Raw genomic sequence first — 23337 nt, forward strand, 5'->3', positions numbered from 1 at the left:
TTTAGATTGAAAACAACGATTTTAAATTTTAAAACAATAAAAATACAAGAAAAATATTTTATATAAATCAAACCAAATTTTACTTGTTATGTACAGGCTAAAAATTATATTTAAATTTTTAAAATAAAATTATTTTTTAATATAAATTAAAATCAAAACATTGAAGATATATTTAAGCCGTGTAAGAGAGTGAATCAGATACTTTTATTTTAGGTTTGACATATATCAATATAAGTTTATAAAATGTTGAAAAAAATATTAAAAAATTCAATAGACAGGCGAGGCTAAAATCGCTCAAAAACCCAATCAAAACCCTCTTACCCAGCGACGCCGTTTCTCGTCATTCTCTTTCTCTCTCTCTCTGTGTCTCTCTCCGCTGTTCCGCCGCCAGCTCCGTCGTCGAAAGAGTCCGAAGCCGCGTCTCGAGACAAGATGGGTGAGAGTCAAGAGAACGATGCTCTTCCAGAGAACAAGCCTCCCACCGAACAGGTACTTCAGCAACGGCTTTTAACGTAACTCATGAATGCTTCATTCGACTCGTGTTTCTTGTTCGTATACTATGCAATGATCGATTGGTAGCTGTGAGTAGTGAATTCATGAAATATATGTTACGGTCACTTCCCTATTATATTGCATTTATTTCGGAGCAGCATAAGGTAGGCATGCCTTGGATCTGGTTGAATTTGTTTATTACACTTTTGGACTCTCAGTTCAGAACTAGGAATCGTCCTAATTGTGTTTTAATATGATTTTATAATCTTATTACTCTGTTATTTATGGAGCAAGCTGAATGCCTCGTATATATGCGTTGTATCTAGAGTTTTTGGTTATTGATTTGCTATATTGCTTTGCAGGAAATTTCTGATGAACTAGACCTGAGAATAAAGAAGTATCTCAGAGGAGAAGGTGCTAATCTGGAGGTATAAGACATTGAGGTTATGGGAATTCAGATATTGGTATTTGATGATGGAATATTTTCATCTTAATTTGTAAACTATAATATGCAGGTTTTGAAGGATAAAAAGTTGAAGGGTCAACTAGCTGTTAAGGAAGAATTATATGGAAAATCTGCAAAGGCTGCTGCTAAGGCTGAGAAGGTTAGTTATTGAAACATTTTATTTTATTTTTCTTTTACATATTGTATATAAGTGAAATATTCTAAAGCATGTTCGTGGGTGTCGATGAAATATATGGCTATGCCTTGTGCAAAATATTGATGTGGTATGGTTGATTGCATATTTCAGTTAGAGCTATGGTTTGTAATTGGCTTTTTCATGATTTGACAGTGACACAATTTGATGCATATATCCTGTTTGAGAGTTTTGCTTCATGGTGGGACATTCTTGAGCATAGTCATTTGAATAATAGCTGGCATATAGGTTTTACTTGATTAATGAATTAGTTGAAGGTTAAGCTCAAAATTGGTGTGAACTGGAGTTAATTATACCTGACTAGCATGCAAGTCTAAAATATGGCATTTATACAATTAGTTAATTAGGCTGTTAGGTCATTGTTCAACATTGATGTTTTTGTAGTTAAAATGTCATTCCAATGCTTAATGAAGCCTTACATGTTAATAAAAATAGAAATTTGATTATGCAGTGGCTTATGCCTAGTGAAGGGGGTTATCTGGAGGCTGAAGGCATAGAGAAGACATGGAGGTTCAAACAGGAGGCAATAAGTCGTGAAGTAGACATCTCAAGCTCAAGGAACCAATATGATATTGTTTTACCAGGTAAGACTGACTTTAATTTCAGTACAAGCTATTGAAGCTGTATACTGTATAATTACTAGAATTGCAGAAAAGTTGATGTTTACTTGTAGTTTTTGTTTTAATTCTATCATAAAAATAATATTCTTTCTTTTGGCGTTGTTCTTGACTGGTAACAACTTTGTACAAGTTTGATTTATTCCACAATATAATGATGCACAGTTGCACACAACCTTCCTTGGTTGGAAACAACTTTGTTATTTTCTTGGTTTGCCATTTATTGCATTTCTTTAATTTTATATTTGCAGAACTTGGTCCATACACACTGGATTTTACTTCAAGTGGCCGGTATTTGGCTGTGGGTGGTCGCAAGGGCCATCTGGGAATTGTGGACATGATAAGTCTGAGACTAATTAGGGAGTTTCAGGTATGCTCTGTCATAGTTGAGCTTGCTATGTGGGCTTTTACTTTTATTAACTAATAAATTTCTTAAAATTTTTAATGTCTAAGAACATTGTTTGATTTTTTCCTTCTCAATTGATGATGTTCATCATGGCTTTTGTAGATTGCATCATTTTGTGTTGATATTATGAAGCATTATTTTTACTTGTCTGAATAAAACTTCAAGGATGCATTTGTTTTAGCTTTGAAAAAAGCAAAGTGGTGATGTAATATTTGATTAGTAATTACTATAAAGTTTTAAAACATGTTTTTAATTAAAAAAATATTTTTTGGTTCAAAAAAATGATTCAAAGTTCATGCTAGCAGAGAAAGGGTTATGCATATTATATTGAGTTTTTCAGAAAATTGTTTTTGATTTTTCAGGTAAGGGAAACAGTCCGTGATGTGGCATTCTTGCATAATGAGCTCTTTTTTGCTGCTGCCCAGAAAAAGTAAGTTCTCTTCCATGATTTGGTGTTCCACTGTTTAAATTTTGGGTTCCTTGCATATTTAATCTATACCACTACAACAAATGCACCTTTAAAATCTGAATGATGAATTAAGTGTGGTTGGGGGAGGGGTATGTTTGGAAGTTTTCAAAAAACAAAGGAGTGATATAAATAAACTATAATAAAAAAAATTGGGGACAGAACCTCATACCTGCATCTGGTATTCAAATTTGTTGACACTTACAAGTTACAATTATACTTGACTTTGAAAAAATAGCATAGTTTACAACATCAATGCATCATTTTTAAAAGTTTTCTTGGGCAATAATTCTTATACTTAAATGATGGCATGCTTTTAGGGTTAATTTGTTTTTTTCCCCTTTGAAGGTGAATTGAATTTCAAAGTTTAAACTTGTATTTCAAATGCTTTTTATGTTTCTTACATAATTTCATGTGCTTCCTGCTTATTACTTAGAAATGAAATTGCGGATATAAGGGTTTTATAAACCTTTAAGATTTTTACACTCTTCTCTATCTGATTTTGTGGTAGCATGTTGTGGGATTGTTGTGACTTGAAATTTTCTATCATTTGGAAAAGCTAAGTAGCATTGTTTCCCCATAAAAAATAAGTTACTAGTTGTCTTTTGAAGACATATCGAGTGGTTCATGTAAATGAGTCCAAAATATTCAAATTTGACAGGTATTCATACATCTATAATCGAGAAGGCACAGAGCTTCACTGCCTCAAGGTTGGTAATTACTTTTGCATTTTTTTTAATTTTAAATTTTGCTTTTTATGTATTATCATAGTCTGGAATATTTATGCATATGCTGATACCTGATGGGCAAGTGTCTGTCTTTTGGACTCGAACCATTCAATTTGGATGCTTGACTTTTAAATATCATATCTAGTTGACATTTTTCTTTCTAATTTCATTCATCTGAACGTTCATTTAAATACTTAGTACACCCCAGAGTCCTGTTTATGGCACTTGGATTCATCTAATACGTACTAGTGCTGCTTCAGATTGCAATTAATCCTAATTTGGGCACTGTTAGGAGTTAGGAGAAAGGGAAAGGAAAATTAGTGGGACAGTTAGGATGTTAGTCGGTTAGTTAGAGGTTTTAGTGACATAAATCGGAAACGTTCATCAAGTACTTTAAGTACCCCAGAAACCTGTTTATGACACTTGGATTCATCCAATACCTACTAGTGCTGCTTCAGATTGCAATTAATCCTAATTTAGGCAATGTTAAGAGTTAGGAGAAAGGGAAAGGAAAATTAGTGGGACAGTTAGGATATTAGTTGTTGGTTAGTTACATAAATTGCAGAGTAGGAGGGAAAAGATTCATTTGTCCTGTATCATTTTGTAAATTGAGCACTTGTTCTTTGTAAAAGGAGAAATCCTTTGTGAAGAGGAAACCATTGAAGAGAGATCTGTTTTCTTGTTATGTTCGTTTGTAATCAATCAAGAAATACAATATTTCTCTCCTTTTCTCTATTTTCAAATTCAGGATCCTAACAGGCACCCCTTTGTTTGTTTGATTAGGTTGGTTAAATCATGCTGAATATAGGCTTGAGGCACCAATAGTGAAACTTAATGAGGGCATACATATATATACAAAGAGAGAAAGTACCAATTGAGAACTCCTATTATTATGAGAAATGAGAACTATAAATATGAGCAATTAAATCATATTTGAATGATCAAGATTAAATGATAAATGCACATGAATTTTTTTATGTGGTCATATAACCACTAATTGATTTCTAAACCATTCATATGTTTTTGTATCACTTAGATTTATAATTCTCATTTCTCACAATAACCAATGGTTCTTGCTTGATATGCCTATTATATATGAGGAGGGATTAACTTATATTTAAGGAGGGATTAACTTATACTACATTGAGTTACCAACTCTTGCACTCCCTATATGTGTGTGTATATATATGTATATATATGTATATGTATATATATATATATATATATATATGTCACAATGACCAAGAGTTATCACTTGATATGCCCCTCCCCCCCTCCCCCCCCCCCCAAACACACACACACACAGCACACATATATAATACAAGATTTGTTAATGTATACTCACTTGTGTTAGTTGGAGTACGTTAGCGATTTATAATTAGAATTATCTTAAAATACACTCATAGTGTAGCTTGCTAATATAACTAAAAAACAAATGGATATTTGTTAGCAAATCTCTCTCTCTCTATCTCTATCTATATATATATATATTATCTGCTTACCCTGCATTTAGTCTCCAAACTCTTGCAATATTAATAATTTTATGTAGGATTTGATTTTCATTGATTCAAATGTTAAATTATATCTAATTATTGATTGTTTGTGTTGGCTTTTGTCAAAATTGATCAATTATAAGAATAAGAATATAAAAATAAAGATTCTTTTTATCATATATTATAGAAGTGCATATTATGTCAATTTTGATGTATACTAATAGGTGTTGAATAATTTTTGGATTAATACAACATTTTGGACATATGGGATGCAGCCTAATGGGTATGATTTGTTTTTTTCCCAGGAACATGGTCCAGTATTGAGGCTTCAGTTTCTAGAAAATCATTTTCTCTTGGCTTCAATCAACAAATTAGGACAACTTCGATATCAGGATGTTACAATGGGTACCATGGTTGGTAATTTTCGAACTGGCTTAGGACGGACAAATGTGATGCAAGTAAACCCCTTCAACGGGGTTGTTTCTTTAGGTCACTCAGGTGGTACTGTTACCATGTGGAAGCCAACCAGTTCTTCTCCTCTTGTCAAGATGCTATGTCATCATGGGCCTGTCTCAGCACTGGCATTTCACTCAAATGGCCACTTGATGGCCACTGCTGGGAAAGATAAAAAAATTAAGCTTTGGGACTTGAGGAAATTTGAGGTTCTTCAAACACTACCAGGTCATGCAAATACCCTGGATTTTAGTCAAAAAGGCTTGCTTGCATGTGGTAATAATTCATCAATCCAGGTTCTGCGAGATGTTTCTGGTACACAAAATTATTCTAGGTACATGACTCATTCCATGGTGAAAGGTTACCAGATAGGAAAATTAGTATTTCGACCATATGAAGATGTTCTGGGCATAGGTCATTCCATGGGCTGGTCCAGTATTCTTATTCCAGGAGCAGGAGAACCCAACTTTGACTCGTGGGTTGCAAATCCGTTTGAAACTAATAAACAGAGAAGAGAAAAGGAAATACGGTCTCTTCTTGATAAGCTTCCACCTGAGACTATCATGCTGGATCCCAGCAAGATTGGTACTGTAAAACCCAAAAAAGAGAAGACAGCAAAGCAAGATAAAGAGGCTGAGATAGAAGCTGCCCTTGAAGCAGCTAAGGGCATAAAACTGAAGAACAAATCGAAAGGAAGAAACAAGCCAGGTAAAAGGATGCAGAAAAAGCAAGAGGCAATTGCAAGAGTGAAAAGGCCCTACTTGGAGCAGAAAATTCAAGAAGAGGAAAACATATCAAGAAAGAAGCAGAAAAATAGTGAGGGTGTTGAACTACCAAAATCTTTACAGCGTTTTGCTCGTAAAAAGGCATCTTCATGATTTAACTGTCCATTTGAGTTTTGTTTTCGTCTTTCTATTTTCACCATATTATTTTTAAGCGTCTTATTTGTATTTTTTTGTTGTCATTTTATATTTGTAGCTTATTTTAGCTTTTGATGTTGATTTTTTTTTTTTGCCTTTTAATTAAAGGCATGTCTAAATTTTGTTTAAAGACCCTTTGATTAGAACAATTTTTAATGTTAAAAAAATTGTCCAAAAATCTTTACTGAATACACATTAATAATTCATGTAAAAAGAAAAGATAATATGAAAGTGTAATGGAGCAGTTGTCACTCGTGTCGTGAACCTTCTCAGAAATTAGGTGACATTTACGGAGTGCTATTAGAAAATAGATGCATTGGTAGAGCAATTTATGAACAGATTTACCATTGTAGTGATACAGTGGTCAGGGTAGAGATATGGACAAATAAGAATGGTTATTTTAAAAGTTCAAAATCACATTTTATTTAATTTTAATTTTATATTTTATGAAACCTTTACAATTCACTCGGGATTTAAACTTATAAACAATTCAGTGTGATTGTGATTTAAAGTTAATTTAACCAGCAGAAAGTTAACACTGAAAAATTCAATTATGATTTTTTTCTTTTGTAAACATGTTAATAATTAACTAATTTTAATAACATATTAAAAATATTTATATCAAATAATTAAGAAAAAGTACAAAGCGCCAATATATAAACAACACGTTCTCTAATACAATATTTTGAATTCAAAATATTTGGTTTGGTTAAAATTTAATAAAAATTAAAAATTATAATGGACTTCTCTCGCTTTTTTATTAAATCTTATGTGAAATTTCTCTATTTTTTTTAATAAGTCTAGAACATCATATTTTAGATATTAAAAAATTTTAACCAAACAATAATAAAATAGGTCAAAATAAGCATTGAGAACGAATTTAATCATTAAAATGTGGAGTATTTGTCTTCACTAATTTTCTAATTTTACTTAAAATAATATATATTATAATTATAAATTATTTTTATAAGTTAAAATATAGTAAAAATAATAATTTATAGGTTTTTTTTTAAATTGAAATATAAAAAAATAATTTATGATAAAAATATTGACTCCAAAAATTTACTTAATCTTATTTCTATACTTATTCAATTAGACATATTAATTTTTTTTCTGTTATTTATAAAAAAATCTTTATGTTGGTAATTGTATATAGTTTTCATATTTTTGTTGGACCATAAAGAATATGAGTATGTCAACTGAGATTATATGAAAAAAAAAATTGGAGTCATATGAAAAAATATAAATTATATTGTTTGATCTTTTGTGCAATCAAGTGCAATATCTGCGCATCAGGGTTAAAAGAAGATCCTATAACTTTGTTTGAGAAAGATGTACTGATATACGGAGGTTACTCATATTTAAGGTTGTGTAATTTTTTTTTTCTTTCACGTATCTCATATTGTTAAAGATTAATTTTGCTTGAAAGATTTTTGTATATAATGAGAATGAATCAAATGATTTTTTTTGTTAAATAGATTGTTTTCACATATAAATTTATTAAATTTTTTAAAGATGTATAGATAGAAGTAAAAGAGAAATAAAAAGAAAAAAATAAGGGAGGAGAGAAAGTGATGAAAAATAAAAAAAGGATTAAAAAACTAACTAAAAATGAATTAAAGGAAAACAAATTTTCACCTAAGATTTTATTTTTTAATTTGCAATAAGTTTCAATATAATAATTTTGGCAATAAAGTATTCCATACAAAAAAAAATTTAAATTCTCACCTTTAATCATCACGTAGTGATGGATTGCGCTTAATTACTTTCAATCAATACATCAAAATTTAGCTGAAAAGAGAAACATTAAGATACATGTTCAATACAACCATTATCCATATATATGTTTTTAAAGCACAGAAACTCTCTTAAATGTGCATATGTCATTTTAATGCATACAAATCTCTATCATTTGAACAATACATATTCTCATACAATCGATATCCGTAAATTCTTTGAAGCCTTTCGAACATTCAGTAACGATGTTGCATTTGCATAACGCTTTTCCAGAAATTCATCACCCTCTTTCTTCACTACATTGATAATAATTTGTTCCAAGACACGGCCAGCTTGGATCAGATAACGGCATGCTCCCATTTCATTTGTGGTCCCTCGAAATCCCTTCAATTCCACCACCTTTAGATTTCTTCTCAAGCATTCAAAAATTATGCATTGTTGTCCCCAGAATTTCTTAGAGTCGATAGAATAGGGATAATCCTGAAATAAATAACATATCAACACATGTTGCTCATTCAAAGTTTTAATATGCATAACTATTGAGAAAAAGTATATATATAAAATCATAGGCGACTCACCTCATATATTTTTCCTTGGCCTATCTCTATGGTGAGTTTCTTCAAACAAGCACAACTGTTAAGCATGAACATGAATCCACGCAGTTCTTGATTGTGCATTTTAGTCTTTATGATCAAATGTCTGACGTTCATGTTACATTGGATACGCACTGGTTCTTCTCCAGTAGGAATAGCCTTTTTTCGTGAATTTAAAAACCAAACCAAATTGTTTAAGACCATCCAAAGAATAAAAGAGTACTACGTACTAGTTATATTCATACATTTACTATCATTCATCTCATTTTTTTTTATATCTCTTTTTATTTTTTAGTACATTCACCATTTTTTTCTCACAAATTTTTCTTTCAATCACTTCACGTATCATTTCTTCCTATTATTCTTTTTCAATCAAATCATATTATCTATCACTTCTAATATTCTTTTTTTCCCTCTCTTTGTCTCTATAGTTGTCTTGTATAATCATTGTTTTCCTTTATTTTTCTTATCATTTTCTTTCTTTCATCCCATTTACTCCAAAATGGTGTGAATGTTCATATTTTCTACAAAATGATTTTTTGGATACTCAAGCATGTCATTTGATTCTAGTGTGGGAAACAAGTGAAAAAGTATAGTTAAGATAAATGATGATTCGATAAAGATAAACAGAAAAAAAATGAAGAGTGTTGAAGGGTGTTTAAATTTTATATTTGAATTTAGAAAAAAAGAAAGAAATGAGAGTACATACCTGAAGTAAGAAACTGCAAACTGTGAGAACGTATACACAATTGAGATCACAAAGTAGTTGGCAAAGTATATCGCCATATTCTTCGAAATCAGGCATAGGAGTGAAGTCAAGTTCTGCTTCTTGCATGCTAAAACCTACTTCTATTTGAAAAATCTCCAATGTCCCAGAATATTTGAGGAACTTAAGATTTGGTGCTCTAAAATACACATAATCATAATCAACGAAGTGACAATTGTCTATGACCAACCTTCTCAACCCAAGTTCATGTCCACCCATATCAAAGTGAGCCAGATTCCAACATTTATTCAGACTCAAGCTTTCAAGGTTCCTACAAATGGATAAAAGAGTCCTAATAGTAGAATTCTTCACTTCAATCCACCCCAAAGAAACATCCTTGAGTGCCCTAAAGTTGACCAAATCATGCACAACAAAACTACATGCATTCAACTCCAAAGCCTCAAGTGTTTTATGCATATAAACATGGCATGGCAATTGAAACAAAGCATCATGATCGTCAAAGTCATTCTCCTCCCACGTTGGATCAGAGAAGTCAAGCCTCAACTCTTTCACTAAATGTTTTGTTGCAAAGGCAATACAATCTTGTACGGTATCAGCACAACTTTGAGGGTTTGAAACCTTGAGGGAGAACTTGTTCACAACCTTTTCTTCATAGTTTTGAATGGAGTGAGTGATGAAGTTGAGAAAAATCCTTCTATGTGCCTCTTTGATTTCATCAGATACATCAGACTTCACAAAGAAGAATTCGTTGAACTCTATGTCCCTCCTTGATTTCCATATCTTCAACCACCTTTTAGAAAGAATGGATGACTTAGCTGCTTCTTTGAAAGGAAGGAATGAAGCGATTTTGGTAATAATTTCTACTGGCAACAAAGAGAACATGTCCTCGTTCATGTCCACGTTCATTTCCATAGCTATGGTTGAAAATGTTTGGGCTGGGTACAAACTACAAATATGAATGAATTGTGATATTGTATGGTACGAGGAATATGGTGGGTCGTTTTATAGTTTTAAATGGATGGAAAGTGCAAATTCAAAAGCAAAGGACACAACATTTGAAGTACTGTGAATGATGTTTGGTGATGCACCGTGTCCCTGCAAAATGACCAAATTAGACAACATTATGATTGTTTTCTTAAAAAGAAATAATATTCATATAAATTACACTGATAACTAGAAAATTTAAACATAATACTCTATTTTTATACGTATTACTTCAACCTCTTATCATCAGTTTTTAGAATTAATTGCATTGAAAAATCCATAGAAATGATTTGAATAAAGTCAAATGGAAGAAATTATAATATATTTTTTTAAAAAAACACCAACCTTAATGAGGTGCTCTCTTAGCAACACACATATATATATAAAAAGGTAATAAAAATATATATTAAAATTTATTTTTATATCAAGACTTAAAAAAAAATTTGAGGGAAAAGACTTAAAAATTTTAAAACTAACCTTTAATCTTTTTTCCTTTTTTTACTAAATTTCATTAAGTGATACATATTTCATTTCGTTTTAAAACAATATCTCAGATTTAAACTAGAAAAGAATTCAATGAGAGAGTTAGTCCTATTTTAATATCATTAAAGTATATACATTTAATAAAAATGAACGTACTTTCTATATCAATATATTTATAATATTAAACAAAAAATTAATTTTTTTAATTTCATTTTCATCTTAAATCGAGGTAAAAAAGAAAAACTAATTATAGGAATGGCTTTGCATATTTTTGATGAATAATTTATATGAAAAAAATTACATCTATTTATTTTATTTTAAAATATCAAACTTACTCTTGATGGTTGAAAAATATACCCCTTGATTTAACTAACGAAGACAAAACGAGATTCTCACTAAGCAACTTTTCTAAAATAAAATGATAAATCAAAATATTATTAAATAATTTTGTATCAATAAAAATTAGTGGTGAACACATGTAGGTTTGTCGGATTTGTAGGCAAATCGAACTGGGAATGATGTTTCACCGGATCGGTTTGGGTTTGTGTGTTTACTTTTTTTTATTTTTTTTTTATTTTGACTCGACTTGGTTCGAATCGAATCGATTTGACATGGATTTCACATTATCCAACCAAAAAAAGGTGGGAGGGAAAATGGAAGAAATTTTTTTTGGGGGAAAACTTGGAAAAAAGTGTACAAATTCGATTTGACATGGATTTCACATTATCCAACCAAAAAAAGGTGGGAGGGAAAATGGAAGAAAAAAAATTTGGGGAAAACTTGGAAAAAAGTGTACAAATTAAACTAATCATGCCAAAAATCAAACCTACCAAAACAAAATTGTGAAAAAAAATTATTGACATAAGATGTGAAATGCTATAACTCAAAAAATTTAAGATATAAAGATTAATATTAAGTCTAAATCATTGATTTCAAATAATAAATGTGAATATACCTGGAACAGAAGAAAATCGAGAGCTCAGATACGATTCACTTTAGGATTTTGTTGTGATAAGAATGACTGCTTTGAATAGAGGAAACAACATTTTCTGATAGAAACTCATGCATGTCTAAAAGAAGGAGAATGGTCATAGAATGAATTTAGGGTTTTGATTTGTCAAGGCTGACTATTTCAAATTGGGGAAACAACATTTTTCTAGTAGAACCTCTCGTTCATGTCCAAAAGCAATAGAGTAAAAATTTTGGGAGAGAAACAATTAAAGATAGAATGGAAGCAAGTAGAAAAGAGTGATAAAGTAATGAACAGTTCTCTGACCTGGTGTGACCATTGACAAAAGATGACAGAAACACACATAAATAGAGTGATAAAATATTTATCTTTGGGTCAAAAAAATTTGGGACAAAAGGTCTAGAAGTATGAGTTTGCATCTCTATCTTAATTTTATATTGTGAAAATAAAAAAATAAAAATAATAATAAAATATTATTTATTATTAAGTTGAATCATGTATCAGTTTCTTAATTGTAACTCAAATATGAAATGATTAGAGTGAGTTCTTTACTTCCCTAATAAAATTAACTTGGAAACTTGTCCAAACTAAGTTTAATATATCCAAGTTAGTTTGAGTTAACTAAGTCTTTTTTTTTTTCTTTCAAATTCATATTCTCCTCTTATTTAAATAATAAAATAGTGTAATTGAATATTATTTTTTTTTAGAAAATTGACGCATTAAGTTAATAATTTATGTATGAATAAAATACACATTTTATTATATTACTGCATGTGTTGAATTTTTTGAAATTTGAGTTTAATTTTAATGTATCGTTATTGGAAGGAGTTTTCTTTTTTTGCCAACCAATCAGAAAATAGGACAAAAGATTCTTAAAGTAATTATTATAAATTTAATATTTTATTATATATGACAATTCTTAATTTGTTAAAAATATAAAAAAAAAATCTTTATAAATTTTAGTATTTTCTAATTAAAGCCATAAATTTAATATTTATAGGAAAATATTAAACTAATTACTGCATATTGCTTACTAATTACGAATCTGTTGTATAAATTCTTATATAATAAGTATATAACACTTACCATCTTAATTATAAGTAATATAATATAAATTATTAAGATGAAAAAAAATTAATATAATTAATTAATTTTATTATAAATTCAAATTTTATTTTAAATATACATCTTAATTTAAGTAATTTTTATATTTAATATTAGTTATGAGTAAAATGCATAAGAAATAAAATTAAATAAAGAGTATAAAAGAAATTTAACCGAAAAAACTTTAAAAGCTTATTATTGTTTGCTTATAATTATAATTAGAGTCAATATATATATATATATATATATATATATATATATATATATTTTTATGTGATTCTACTATTATTTAATAACAATTTATTATTATTAAATAAAATTCTCAAATCATTAATTTGTTTGAAAATTTTCTTTCACGTTCGAAATTTAAATGTTAAAATTTATTTCAAAAGTTCTTAAATTTTCAAATCTCAAGTTTAATTACATTAATTTTTTATGCTCAAATCCTTAATTATTTCCATTCTATTTTTAAAATTTTAATATTCCTTTCTTACATTTAAAGCACTTATATGTTTTGAAAAATTTTTTTATATATTTCAACTTCAATTTAAAAAATTGTGTAATATATGAAATACTTACTATTTTTAGCATAAAATACTAAATTATCAAGTACAAGTAAAAAAATGGTTAACTTTGATATTTTAGATTGATTTGACGTACAAATTAATTTAGTCAATTTAGATAGTAAGGTATTGAAAATTTCTTAAAAAAAAATTAAAGGTAATAGAATTATATTTTTAACTAATTAGCTCCTACATGTTCAGAATGAAAATCATTCAATTTTTTTCGTAAGCATTATTGTATTCCGAATTAATTGCATTCCAAAAATCCATGAAGGTGATTTGAATAAAGTTATATTTCTTAAAATAAAAGGGTAATAAAAATATATTAAATTTTATTTTTATATCAAGACTTTAAATTTTCAAATCTTACCTTTAAATTTTATTTTTTCTACTAAATTTCTTTCTTTGTAAGATTAAGTGTATTTCTATCATTAACATATATGCATGCGATGTATTCAAGTGATACGAACTTAATTTTATTTTAAAACAATATCTCAAATTTAAGCATTGTATTTGGAAAAAAAAATTATTAAGAAAGTTAGTCCTATTTTAATATCATTAAAGTATACATTTTACAAAAAAAAATGCATTTCCTATCAATATATTTATAATATTTTGTGCAAAATTAATTTTTTAATTGAATTTCCATCTTAAATCATGGTAAAAAAAAATTGATTCAAGTGTAATGGTCCAACAGACCACTACACTAACTATAGTTTAACTATTACACATGGAAAAAATTAAACAAAATACATCTAACTTAGGATTATCATGCAACAAATAATTAATATTATGTACATAAATAATTATATGTAGGAATTAAAAGATCTGTAATAGTTTCTGTACAAATGTGTTATGTATAAAATATACGACTATGCGCAAGATGAACCTAAGCATCGATTTTCATTTATACAAAACTAAAACTGCATCATAGCAGCTACAACAAAAGAGAACTGACTACCCTTAGCATGACCCTCCATAGCTAATGTGAGCTAACTTGCTAGTCTTATCATGCTCCTATAAAGAATCATGATCATCACAGTTCTAATCACAAGCAAACACAGGATAAACTTGTGAAAATAAATCATCATATAATCATAACTAAACATCTTTCAACGTTACAACATAATCAACTCGTCATTATTAAAAACACCTCAACTCATATCAATTTACAATTCATTAATAATACCATTGCATCACCATAACACATATTATAACATCAGAACAATACTAGCACAAACAACTTTGAATAATTAATGCATTGTCATGTATATCAAATATAAAGATCTCCTACAATACATAGTGGATAGTTTAAGTGGCTAGACCCTACCGAGCCACAATGAGTGACCTATCTCAATTAGGTCAACTAACAACTCAATTTAATTTCTCAAATTTGTCACTTAAACTAGGAAGTTTGGTACTACTATCTGGGTAGAACAGTTTGGGTAAGAGTCTACCACGACATTAACTTGTATCACTAAGTCACCTATGGGATTAGTCTATCGACTATCCTCCAAATATTATACCCCTCCAATATTAGGTTAGGGACTAAGTCCCCGACTTTATACTTTACTCAGTTGATCACTTTATACATGTATGTCTTGACCTTACCTACATAAGAATACTACAAAAATTAGAGAAGGCAACATACAAGTTACCATTCAATAGTCAATTCACATATTGAAGGTTTTTCAACACTTGGACTCTTAGAGCACCATATCTCATATCCACACAATGAGATATTTAGTTTTTAAAGTCATCACCTAATATCCTTTAGTTTTATGTATCTTAAATAAGAAATGCATCTCAACCACATGCCTAATAACTTAACAACTTATCAGCTTGAACAACTCAACAATATGCATCTTTACAACTCAATCATCTATCAACTCACAACATACAACACATAGGTCTTTCATCATACCTTATCATATGTACAACTTATTCATCATCATTCAACTATAAAATCACTTAAAACAACAAAATTTTATCATGCAACTCATGCCTTACACCGTTAAGGAAGGATGCTCTTTGTCTTGCCCATGCTCGATGCCAAACTATCCCCGTCCGTTGTGGTTGAAATAGAGAGTCTCCTATCCTCTCACGCTTGGCATGACAAAAACCCATGTCAGCCCTAAATCAGCTAGTGAGCCTCTGCCTAACTCACGTTCGACACCATTACACTAATGTCTAGCATAAATCTAAGCAGAAATGAGTCTCACTTCTTACGTCCAATGTGTAATACCCATTTTTTTATTATTATTAATTATCAATGGCATTTTCGTAAATTTTATAAAGGTATAGGGGTATTCTTGTAATTTTATTACTGATGGCATTTTCGCAATTTTAAAAAAATTTAAGGGGTGTTTTGGTAACTTGGAACGTGCCGTTCCAAAAGCAAAACGGGCCGTTCCAAGCTTAAAAATTATACTAAATTTTTTTAGTGAGAACGGGCCTAGAACGGGCCGTTCCAACTAGGAGAACGGGCTGTTCTGACTTTGGAACGGGCCATTCTGGAGGGAGAACGGGCCGTTCCGGAAGGAGAACGGGCCGTTCTGGATGAGTCTCGGAACGGGCCGTTCTGATTTTAGAACGGGCCGTTCTGCTTTTTGGGAACGGCCGTTCCGATTTTGGAACGGGCCGTTCCAGTTTAAAAATTTGCGTACATTTGAAAGATTCGGAACGGGCCGTTCCGAATTCAATACGGGCCGTTCCGGGTGACTCTGGTTGCCTATAAATAGGGGCCAGGGGGGGTGAAAAAAAAATATACTGAGAAAAGAGAATCCTAGAGAGAGAAAGAGGAGAGAGAGAGAAAGAAAAAGAGGGGAGGAGAAAAGAAAAGAGGAGAGAGAAAGAGGAATCCAGTAGAGGAGGTTCTGCTAGGGGAGAGAAAAGAGGAGAGAAGAGGAGATTCTGCCCGAGTTTCAGTTCAGGTTTATCCAAGTAAGGGTAGTGCTTATAAAATTAATCTAGTATATATGAGCATGATAGGAATAATATAATTTTAATATGCTATTTTATGTGAAGATTTTCATTTCATATAGTATAATTTGGATCAATTGATGGTTGTTTTGGATATTTATATTATTATTATATTGACAATTGGCATGGTTATGGTTATGTTTAATTATGGAATATATTATATGTATGTGGTTTGGAAAAGTAAATAGGACTTAAAGGAGTAAGGTTATGGTATGGATTAGATCTCTTGGTGAGATCAGGATATAATCTTTGGAAAAATATGAAATTTGGGAATCCCATGGTGAGGATTCCAATGTGGAACTTTTTCAAAGGTTATATGATAAACCACTTCAGATGTTAGGTGGATTCTGAAGTACTCCTCTAAGTATTCTATTTGCTACCGGTATGGGGGCAAGGCCGAGTCATACCGATGGATGAAGTGGCCATGATCACCAGGGTTACGTGACGACGTAATCCAACTGTATATTTTCCATGAGAGGTTAGGTGTGGGACATGGGTTGCTGACATGTTTCACCGTATCAACACTTGGTTTGGATGGTGTTGAGGCCAACATTTGGTTTGGATGTGTTGGTTACATCATGGATTATACAGTGGTGTGACTTTGTTTTGGATATGGAATCTGTATACATATGGTATGGATTGTATACATTGGTTATGGATTATTTTATTATCATAAAATATGTATATATTGGCATGGACGTGTATACATTATATTTTGGGTTGGTCTATATTTAGAATGGAAAATGACTTGTTGGTCTGGATAAATACTGTGGATAAATATTTGTTTAATGATATTTTATTATGATATACTATGGTTGGTTTTATATGTGCTAACCCTTGTGTTTCCATGTGGTTTGGACTGTGATGATCTCACTATGTGGGGGAGCAGATCAGGTGTGAGGCCTTGGGATAGCAAGGAGTCTTTTGGGGTAGCTGCTTTGAGAAGTGGCTAGACGTAGAGCTTGACCAGCACCTAGGGTGTCTAACTTATATTTCATGATGTTACTATTGGATTACTGTATAATTTTACCAAGAATGACTCTGATATAATTATGTTTGATATTATGAAATAATTTTTTCACTCTATCGTAGCTGGCTTTTGCTCTATTTTCTTTATTTTATATTATTTTATTTTGGCTGGTTATTAATGTGACGACCTAGGGTGGGTCGTTACAATTTTGGTATCAGAGCTGGTCGAGTCTCTTTAGGGTTTGTGGGAAATGGTCTTATTATGTTTCTGTTGAGTGGAAATAGATTTTTTTTTTTTTGAAAGGAATTTCTTATGTGTTTTAGTGTAAACTCATGGGTTCCTTGATCTTTTATCTTTATTAGGATGGTTGGTAGGGGAAACCATTCTCATCCTTCTTCAGGTGTAGATGAGCGGCAGATTGCTCAGGCTATGGAGCTAATTGCTGCTGCTATTGGACAACAGAATACTTTGTTGGCTCAGATGGAGACCAACCGGGCTGCAGCTGAAGCAGCTAGGACTGAAGTATCTGATGAATATAGGGGCTTGTCAGAGTTCAGAAAAGGGAATCCTCCTCAATTTACAGGTGTTAATGGACCTGAAATTGCTGATCAATGGATTGAAGAGATGGAGAAAATCTTTATGGTGATGCATTGTCCTGAGGAAAGGAAGCTAGTTTATGCTATTTATATGTTGGTGGGTGAGGCTAGTTTCTGGTGGAAAGGTGCTCAAGCTATGATGGAAGCTAGAGGGGAGGTGATAAATTGGGAAAATTTCAAAAAGGTATTCCTAGAGAAATATTTTCCAGATAGCGCCAGATATGCTAAGGAAGCTGAATTTTTGAGATTGCAACAAGGAAATATGTCAGTACAAGAGTATGTGGTCAAGTTTGAACACTTGGCTAGGTATTATTCTCAAGCTATCACTGAAGCCTGGAGATGCAGGAAGTTTAGTGAGGGTCTAAGATTTGAGCTGAAAAAGACTATTGTCCCTATGGGGATTGTGGAATTCCCAGTTCTAGTTGAAAAGGCAAAAACAGTTGAGAGATTTGAAGGAGGAAATAGAGTGGCAAAGGGTCTAGAGGGATCATCTGGATTTGGGAGGGGGAAACATCCTCAAAAGAGACCATCTCAGTTTCAAATTGGAAATGCTAATAAGAAACCGATGGGGACTACTACCACAAGAGATGTTCAGAGTATTAGATGTTATATCTGTGGAGGCCCACATATGATGAAGGACTGTCCTACAAAGAACTATACGTGTTTTAAATGTGGCAAGGTGGGTCACATGGCTAAAGATTGCATTGTCAAAAATATTCCAGCTAGAGAGAACCAGAAAGTGGATCGGCCTACTGCAGCAGGTCGTGTCTTTGCTTTAACAGGTGCTGAAGCTGAAACGACATCTGAGCTGGTAAAAGGAAAGGGCAAAGCTGATGGTAATGATATTTCTATTTTATTTGATTCTGGTGCTTCACATTCTTTTATTTCTTATGAATGCGTGGCAAGGTTAAATTTAGTTGTGAGTTCTTTGTGTGTGGATCTAGTTGTTTCTACCCCAGCTTCAGGGTCTGTTTTGACTTCTGAGGTTTGTTTGAGATGTCCAGTGGAGGTGGAAGGGCGTTGTTATAAAGTGAATTTATTTTGTTTACCTCTATCCGATTTGGATGTGATTTTAGGGATGGATTGGCTTTCTGCCAATAGGATTTTGATAGATTGTTCAGAGAAGAAATTAATCTTTCCTACTGATGAACAGGAGAGATTTATTTCTAATAGACAGGTAGATGGATTGTTGAAGGATGGAGCTCTTGGGTTTATGATCTTATCTTTTATTAGTGTAGAGAATGAAAAGTTGTTGAATAGTATTGATGTTGTTAGAGAATTTCCAGAGGTTTTTCCGGATGATGTTCCGGGATTACCACCAAAGCGAGAGTTAGAGTTTAGTATTGATCTTATACCAGGGGCGGGACCAGTGTCCATTTCTCCTTATAGAATGGCACCAGCGGAGTTATCTGAATTGAAGAAGCAGGTTGAAGAACTTTTGGAGAAGCAGATGATCAGACCTAGTGTATCTCCGTGGGGAGCACCAGTGTTATTGGTAAAGAAGAAGGATGGTGGTGTGAGGTTATGTGTGGATTACAGGCAGTTAAATAAATTGACAATCAAGAATAAATATCCATTGCCAAGAATAGATGATTTGATAGATCAGTTAAGGGGAGCTACTATTTTCTCCAAGATTGATTTGAGATCTGGATATCACCAAATTCGGGTAAAGGAAGAGGACATACCAAAGACTGCTTTCAGGACTCGGTATGGCCATTATGAGTATGTTGTCATGCCTTTTGGAGTGACGAATGCTCCAGCTATTTTCATGGATTATATGAACAGGATTTTCATACCCTTTCTGGATAAGTTTGTGGTGGTGTTCATTGATGATATTCTGGTTTATTCTAAATCTATGGAAGAACATAGAGAACATCTGAGGATAGTTTTGCAGGTATTGAAGGAGAAACAATTATTTGCAAAGTTGTCAAAATGTGAGTTTTGGTTATCTGAAGTTAAGTTCTTGGGTCATGTGATTTCTGCACAAGGAATTGCAGTTGATCCTACTAAGGTGGAAGCGATTTTGAGGTGGGAGCGTCCAAAATCAGTTACTGAAATTAGAGGTTTTGTGGGATTGGCTGGCTATTATAGAAGATTCATAGAAGGATTTTCTAAAATAATTATGCCTTTGACACAGCTGACCAGGAAGGATCATCCTTTTATATGGACGGAGGAGTGTGAAAGGAGTTTTCAAGAGTTAAAGGAAAAGTTGACTTCGTCTCCAGTGTTGATTCTGCCAGATCCTAATAAATCTTTTGAGGTTTATTGTGATGCATCTCATCAAGGTTTAGGATGTGTTCTTATGCAAGATAGACAGGTTGTGACTTATGCATCTAGGCAGTTAAAGACTCATGAACGAAATTATCCTACGCATGATCTAGAGTTGGCTGCGGTGGTTTTTGCTTTGAAGATTTGGAGACATTATCTCTATGGAGCAAAGTTTGATGTGTTTAGTGATCATAAGAGTTTGAAATATTTGTTTGATCAGAAAGAGTTAAATATGAGGCAAAGGAGGTGGATTGAGTTTTTGAAAGATTATGACTTTCAGTTAATGTACCATCCAGGTAAAGCAAATGTGGTGGCAGATGCTTTGAGTAGAAAATCTCTTCATATGTCTTACCTGATGGTTAAAGAGATGGAGTTAGTAGAGAAATTCAGGGATATGAATCTTAATGTTGTGATTGCCTCAGATTTTATTAGTTGTGGTATGACTACCATTACTAGTGATTTCTTGGAGATGGTGAAACAAAAACAAGTTCAGGATATGAGATTGAATAAGGTTAGAGAGTTGTTGGGTTCTGAGAAAGCTGAAGGATTTGAACAAGATATGGATGGAATCTTGAGGTACAAGGGTAGAATTTGTATTCCACAAGATAAAGAGTTGAAGAAGTTGATACTTGAGGAAGGTCATAAAAGTAAGTTGAGTGTACATCCGGGTATGACAAAAATGTATCAAGATTTGAAGAAAATGTTCTGGTGGAATGGTATGAAGAGGGAGATAGCTGAGTATGTTGCATCTTGCATTGTGTGTCAAAAAGCTAAAGTAGAACATCAAAAACCAGGAGGTTTGTTACAAATGATGGAAGTGCCAGAATGGAAATGGGATAGTATAACCATGGATTTTGTTGTTGGATTACCAAGATCTGCTAAGAATTGTGATTCTATTTGGGTGATCGTGGATAGATTAACTAAGTGTGCTCATTTCCTTCCAATGAATATAAAGTGGTCCTTGGAAAAGTTAACTCAATTGTATATTAAGGAGATTGTTAGATTACATGGTGTACCCTCCAGTATCATCTCTGATAGGGATCCTCGTTTTACATCCCGATTTTGGCAAAGTTTGCATCAAGCGTTAGGGACTAAGTTGAGGCTCAGTTCTGCTTATCACCCACAAACTGATGGGCAGTCTGAGAGGACTATCCAATCTTTGGAGGACTTGTTGAGAGCTTGTATTTTGGATCATCTAGGGAATTGGGAAGAGATGTTGCCTTTGGTCGAGTTCACTTATAATAACAGTTTTCATGCAAGTATAGGAATGGCACCATTTGAGGCTCTGTATGGGAGGAAATGTCGAACACCTTTGTGTTGGTTTAAAGAGGGAGAATCAGTGATGGTGGGGCCAGAGATCATCTTACAGACTACTGAAAAGGTGAAACAAATTCAGGAAAGAATGAGAGCTGCTCAGAGTCGGCAAAAGTCTTATGCAGACAAAAGGAGGAAACTTTTGGAGTTTTCAGAAGGAGAACATGTGTTTTTGAAAGTAACTCCTACCACAGGTGTGGGAAGAGCTATCAAAGCTAAGAAGTTGAATCCTAAGTTTATTGGGCCGTATCAAATTCTCAAGAGGATTGGACCAGTGGCATATCAGATTGCATTACCTCCATTCCTTTCTAATCTGCATGATGTGTTCCATGTTTCACAACTGAGGAAATATATTCACGATCCAAATCATGTATTGGAATCAGAGGCAGTACAAGTTAAGGAGAATTTAACTTTTGAGAAACAGCCAGTTTCAGTGGCAGATAAGAAAGTTAAACAGTTGCGAGGTAAATCTATCAATTTGGTGAAAGTTATTTGGGATGAGATTACTAATGAAGCTACTTGGGAGTTGGAGGAAAGGATGAAGGATCAATACCCATATCTCTTTTAGAGTAAGTGAATTTTCGAGGACGAAAATTTTTGTTGTTGGAGAGAATTGTAATACCCATTTTTTTATTATTATTAATTATCAATGGCATTTTCGTAAATTTTATAAAGGTATAGGGGTATTCTTGTAATTTTATTACTGATGGCATTTTCGCAATTTTAAAAAAATTTAAGGGGTGTTTTGGTAACTTGGAACGTGCCGTTCCAAAAGCAAAACGGGCCGTTCCAAGCTTAAAAATTATACTAAATTTTTTTAGTGAGAACGGGCCTAGAACGGGCCGTTCCAACTAGGAGAACGGGCTGTTCTGACTTTGGAACGGGCCATTCTGGAGGGAGAACGGGCCGTTCCGGAAGGAGAACGGGCCGTTCTGGATGAGTCTCGGAACGGGCCGTTCCGAATTCAATACGGGCCGTTCCGGGTGACTCTGGTTGCCTATAAATAGGGGCCAGGGGGGGTGAAAAAAAAATATACTGAGAAAAGAGAATCCTAGAGAGAGAAAGAGGAGAGAGAGAGAAAGAAAAAGAGGGGAGGAGAAAAGAAAAGAGGAGAGAGAAAGAGGAATCCAGTAGAGGAGGTTCTGCTAGGGGAGAGAAAAGAGGAGAGAAGAGGAGATTCTGCCCGAGTTTCAGTTCAGGTTTATCCAAGTAAGGGTAGTGCTTATAAAATTAATCTAGTATATATGAGCATGATAGGAATAATATAATTTTAATATGCTATTTTATGTGAAGATTTTCATTTCATATAGTATAATTTGGATCAATTGATGGTTGTTTTGGATATTTATATTATTATTATATTGACAAATTGGCATGGTTATGGTTATGTTTAATTATGGAATATATTATATGTATGTGGTTTGGAAAAGTAAATAGGACTTAAAGGAGTAAGGTTATGGTATGGATTAGATCTCTTGGTGAGATCAGGATATAATCTTTGGAAAAATATGAAATTTGGGAATCCCATGGTGAGGATTCCAATGTGGAACTTTTTCAAAGGTTATATGATAAACCACTTCAGATGTTAGGTGGATTCTGAAGTACTCCTCTAAGTATTCTATTTGCTACCGGTATGGGGGCAAGGCCGAGTCATACCGATGGATGAAGTGGCCATGATCACCAGGGTTACGTGACGACGTAATCCAACTGTATATTTTCCATGAGAGGTTAGGTGTGGGACATGGGTTGCTGACATGTTTCACCGTATCAACACTTGGTTTGGATGGTGTTGAGGCCAACATTTGGTTTGGA

General features: G+C 32.5%; 2 protein-coding genes across 2 annotated transcripts; one reads left to right on the forward strand and one right to left on the reverse strand.

Annotated features, from left to right (window-relative positions):
• The first annotated feature begins 271 nt into the window (after window positions 1-271).
• On the forward strand, window positions 272-6423 carry LOC109804727 (Transducin/WD40 repeat-like superfamily protein). The gene is made up of 8 exons (XM_020366558.3): window positions 272-489; window positions 855-920; window positions 1008-1097; window positions 1603-1735; window positions 2020-2138; window positions 2537-2604; window positions 3302-3350; window positions 5167-6423. Exons 1-8 carry the CDS (start codon window positions 433-435, stop codon window positions 6190-6192), a joined length of 1608 nt encoding a protein of 535 aa, XP_020222147.1. The 5' UTR covers window positions 272-432; the 3' UTR covers window positions 6193-6423.
• Window positions 6424-8031: 1608 nt separating this feature from the next.
• On the reverse strand, window positions 8032-13043 carry LOC109805235 (putative F-box/LRR-repeat protein At5g54820). The gene is made up of 4 exons (XM_020367250.2): window positions 11714-13043; window positions 9274-10386; window positions 8550-8723; window positions 8032-8451 (listed from the first exon to the last, which is right to left on the reverse strand). Exons 2-4 carry the CDS (start codon window positions 10201-10203, stop codon window positions 8164-8166), a joined length of 1392 nt encoding a protein of 463 aa, XP_020222839.1. The 5' UTR covers window positions 10204-10386; window positions 11714-13043; the 3' UTR covers window positions 8032-8163.
• Window positions 13044-23337: the final 10294 nt, after the last annotated feature.

The sequence above is a fragment of the Cajanus cajan genome, chromosome 7 (assembly GCF_000230855.2).
Source record: "Cajanus cajan strain Asha chromosome 7, NIPB_CcT2T_4, whole genome shotgun sequence".
Classification (NCBI taxonomy): domain Eukaryota; kingdom Viridiplantae; phylum Streptophyta; class Magnoliopsida; order Fabales; family Fabaceae; genus Cajanus; species Cajanus cajan.

Coding starts and splice junctions, on each gene's coding strand:
- LOC109804727 (XM_020366558.3), top strand. CDS start 433: ATGGGTGAGAGTCAAGAGAACGATGCTCTTCCAGAGAACAAGCCTCCC. Junction 490..854: donor ACAAGCCTCCCACCGAACAG/GTACTTCAGCAA, acceptor ATTGCTTTGCAG/GAAATTTCTGATGAACTAGA. Junction 3,351..5,166: donor CAGAGCTTCACTGCCTCAAG/GTTGGTAATTAC, acceptor TTTTTTTCCCAG/GAACATGGTCCAGTATTGAG.
- LOC109805235 (XM_020367250.2), bottom strand. CDS start 10,203: ATGGAAATGAACGTGGACATGAACGAGGACATGTTCTCTTTGTTGCCA. Junction 8,724..9,273: donor TTTGCAGTTTCTTACTTCAG/GTATGTACTCTC, acceptor TCACGAAAAAAG/GCTATTCCTACTGGAGAAGA. Junction 8,452..8,549: donor GCCAAGGAAAAATATATGAG/GTGAGTCGCCTA, acceptor TATTTATTTCAG/GATTATCCCTATTCTATCGA.